Source organism: Sinocyclocheilus rhinocerous, unplaced genomic scaffold, assembly GCF_001515625.1.
Source record: "Sinocyclocheilus rhinocerous isolate Xijiao unplaced genomic scaffold, SAMN03320098_v1.1 scaffold561, whole genome shotgun sequence".
Lineage (NCBI taxonomy): Eukaryota > Metazoa > Chordata > Actinopteri > Cypriniformes > Cyprinidae > Sinocyclocheilus > Sinocyclocheilus rhinocerous.
Genome location: NW_015641041.1, coordinates 9089 through 13446, shown reverse-complemented (window position 1 = coordinate 13446; position 4358 = coordinate 9089). Strand labels below are relative to the sequence as shown.

General features: G+C 33.2%; 1 protein-coding gene across 1 annotated transcript in view; it reads left to right on the top strand.

Moving 5' to 3' along the window:
- The window catches only part of LOC107754357 (neogenin-like), a gene marked incomplete at its 3' end in the record, with an annotated part of 85916 nt that overhangs the window by 73195 nt on the left and 8363 nt on the right, over window positions 1–4358 (top strand). Inside the window, exons 13-14 of the mRNA XM_016570775.1 lie at window positions 1165–1306; window positions 2876–2986. Of these exons, the coding sequence (XP_016426261.1) occupies window positions 1165–1306; window positions 2876–2986 (253 nt within the window). The remainder of the gene's footprint in view (window positions 1–1164; window positions 1307–2875; window positions 2987–4358) is intronic.

Below are 4358 nucleotides of genomic sequence, written 5' to 3'. Positions count from 1 at the left end.
TCTATTATTATTTTACAGTAATTAAAATATTGGTGAAAATGTGCTTGTCATGAAAATAATGTCACAATGCAAAAATATATATATTTTTATTTTTATTATTTAGTTTTTATTGTTTCTTTTTTTGTTTTACGGTAATTGTAAAATAATGTCACAATGCAAACAAAAAATAAATAAATAATAATAATAATAATGGCCCTAAAAAAATAGGCTCAATTATTTAAAAAAAAAAAAAAAAAAAAAAAACTTTTTCTTTTTTTTATACCAAGTTATTACAGTTTTTGTTGCAGCATTGTAACCAGTAATTGATATATTAACTGATTACTCGGCCAGTATTTGGCTCTTTTGAGATTATTCACATCAGGCCACATGGCCAATTAATGGTCAAAATAAAGCCTAATATTACATTTATAGTACATTATGATTATTTCCACAATATTATTTTAACAACTAAGAATCTTGCCCAAAATTATCATTGTCATATTATGTGTATGTATGTATAATATATATATATATACACGTGTGTGTGTGTGTGTGTGTGTGTAATTATTTTGCAGTAATAAGAATATAGGAGAAATTGTGCTTCATTGTCATAAAAAATAATGACACACTGCTAGCCAAAAATCTTAATGGTCCCAAAAGTAGACCGATTTTTGCTTATGCAAAACGTAATATCTTAATTCTTTTCATTTCGGGGTGAAGTATGACTCGGACATGCTCTTGACAGTTTTTGTGAGGTTCATCCAATCAGTGATATTTTATCTGAAACTGTAGTTGGCAGAGAACGTTTCTGTAAGAGCCTGTAATACGTTACTTTAAGTCTGTTCAAATGAGTAGTCCCTACCCGAAAGAGAAGTTAATGATTCATTCTCAGAGAGTGTGCATGCTTCCCACCGTCAGTCAGAACTGATCCTGGATCATCTCCTGTTTCATGAAGCATACTTGGGTTTTTTCTTCATTCATTATTGTGTAGCCTGAAGGTGTTGCTCCTCTCAGCTGACAGCATTAGCTCTGACACACTCTTCAGGTGCACCTGAAGAACTTCAGACCTCTAGACGATTATATAATGTGCTCCACTGCTCACGCACTCACTTTTGAGACTCTACTCATGCTGAAATGGCTTTGCTTCGTCTCCAAGCTCACCATGTGTCCTGTTTTATGCCCCAGAGCATCATGGTCCGATGGCAGCCGCCTCCCGCTGGTACCCTGAACGGAGAGCTGACGGGGTATAAGTTACGCTACCGGAAAGGACTCAGGAGAGCAGACGCAATGGAGATCTCAACCACACAGCTCTTTCAGCTCATTGAGGGTACGACAAACCCCCATCCCGACAGAGCGCTGTTATTTTAGTCTGATTTGTGTACTAGTACAGTATTTATTCATATTTTTAATTTTAGCAATTTTTTGTCATTTTTTCTTAATATATTTCTATATAGCTATAATATTTTTTTAAAAATTAATTTTAGAACTGCAACTTATTTTTATTTCTGTTAGTTGCCAAGTAAACATTTTAATTTTTTCGTTTAAGTTTTTTTAAATGTATATTTACTAAATGTTTAAATTTATATTTTTATTTTTGTTAGTTGCCAAGGAAACATTTTTAATTTTCGTTTAAGTTTTTTAAATGTATATTTGTCAACTACCCATATATACACATACACACACATATATACGTATAAAACAATTTTAATTGCAACTTAAACTTTTTTTTTCTTTCTGTCAGTTGCTAAGGTAACATTTCCAATTTTATAGTTTAAGTTTTTCAAATTAATTATTTTTATTTAATTTATTTTATTATTATTATTATTTCTTAATAACTTTAATACGTTTTTATTTCAATTATCTTAGAACTGCAATTTAAACTTATTTTTATTTCAGTTAGTTGCCAAGGCAACATTATTTTCATTTAAGTTTTTTGAATTGATTAAAAAAATTTTCATGTAATTTTTATTTTATTTCAACTTTATTTAGTCATTTTAATGCGCTTTTGTCATTTTTATTATTATTTTTTATATTTAAAAATATACTTATTTCAGGTAGTTTAAAATTTAAAATATATTATTTGATCTTAATTTAGCTTTATTTCAATAACAGAAAGCAATCTTTAATAGTTTTGATTTTAGTTAATGATAATAACACTGCTCCAGAAAAAAAAAATTAATTAATGGTGAAAAAATAACACAATAACAGAGTTACAGGAAGGGACTCGAGTCATATCTAGCATATCTTTTGACTTGAACCCGTAAGAAACCACTAAGAAATGGGCAAAAACTTTTACCATTTTCCACAGGAAATCTAAAAAATGTGTTCAGCAATATTCATAAATCTTAAGAAAAGTGTTTAGGTTGCTGAGTCAAGAGAGCTGCTGCTTATACATAGTTTGCATATAATTTAATTTGCCGAATGGTGACAATGTTGCTGGTTTTGTTGTCTTCAAGGTCTGGAGAAAGGAAAGGTGTACACCGTGAGAGTGTCAGCCTCCACCGTGAACGGATCCGGACCGACGACGGAGTGGATCGTTATTTCAATAACAGAAAGCAATCTTTAATAGTTTTGATTTTAGTTAATGATAATAACACTGCTCCAGAAAAAAAAAATTAATTAATGGTGAAAAAATAACACAATAACAGAGTTACAGGAAGGGACTCGAGTCATATCTAGCATATCTTTTGACTTGAACCCGTAAGAAACCACTAAGAAATGGGCAAAAACTTTTACCATTTTCCACAGGAAATCTAAAAAATGTGTTCAGCAATATTCATAAATCTTAAGAAAAGTGTTTAGGTTGCTGAGTCAAGAGAACTGCTGCTTATACATAGTTTGCATATAATTTAATTTGCCGAATGGTGACAATGTTGCTGGTTTTGTTGTCTTCAAGGTCTGGAGAAAGGAAAGGTGTACACCGTGAGAGTGTCAGCCTCCACCGTGAACGGATCCGGACCGACGACGGAGTGGATCGCAGCCGAAACCTTCGAGAACGACCTGGACGGTAAACAAACACGCCACTTTTCATGCTTCACGTTGACTTTCCTCCCCGCAGCGTCCTGCAGGTGTGACTCTCTGTGTGACCGACTGATGTGTTTGTTCGGGATGTGAAGAACTTGAAGGAATGGCGGTATTTCTCACAGAGTTCATCAATGCTGAAAGAGCCGCTGCATAATTCACTCGTCCTTCCGATGGAGGAGTCTGTTAAACGCTCTTCTGAGCTGAGGCGTAGAGGGGAATCCTGGGAAAATAGCATTTGTTTAATGCACTTTGAATTATTTGGATTAATGTGTCTGTTTAAAGACGCAGAATGCCATAAGAAGAGCAGCACAAAAGCAAACTTTACACTAGCGCATCGCTGCTACAGTGAATTCAATTGATTTCAGGCTTGAGAAAACGCTGATGTGATTACTCACGACACTGGGCTCGTGTTAGGTTACTGCCACAGCTGCTGTGTTAGATCAAAAGAACAACTAGCACAGGACATCCACCACTGTTTCCACTATTAGCGTATTTTTAGGGCCATTTTTGTGTTTTGTGAAGAACCTTCGGAGTCATTCATTTTACTCCAAAATGATGAGGAAAATAATAATACATTTTGTACATAAAATAAAGAAATGAGGTCTATTTTAGGGCCATTACGGACATTTCTGGGCCTTTATTTTTAGGGCTATTTTTTGCATTTTGTGAAGAACTTTCTGGGTCTTTCAAATCAAGAGGAAAATAATAAATTATATTTTGCATAAAAAAAATTTAGTTTAATTTTAGAACCATCATGACAATTTTTGGGCCATTTTAGAGCAATGTTTGCATTTTGACCTTTATTTTCATGATAATTAAGCACATATTCCCCACAAATTTATGCTACTGTAATAGGAAAAGTGTTTGTTTATTATTTAAGTAAAGCCCAATTGTTTTTATACATCATGGTATTATTTATTGCATGGCATTAAATGTATTTATTGGTGATTTAAATAAATAAATAGTGAGAATTGCATGTGATAATGAGAATTTAAGGGAAAAATGTGCTGAATTGTCATTAAAATAATGTCACAATATGCATAATCATAATGGTCCTAAAATAGACTTTGTTTTCGTTATATAAATTATAATTTATTATTATTATATACACCTACAGTAGTAATTGCAAGCCATATTTCTGAGTTGAAGGAAGCTGCTGGTTTGTTGCGAGAGGAACATTTATAGCACGTTTTTCTCTTTCGTCCTCATCAAAGAGCAAGTTATGGGAACAAACAGACATGCAGGCATTTCAGCTGATTTAGGCGACTAAGTTGGATTAATAGTGGCAATTGGACGTATGGAGGGACCCAGGCACTGTGTGTGTGTGTGTGTGTGTGTGAGTGAGTGAGTGTGTG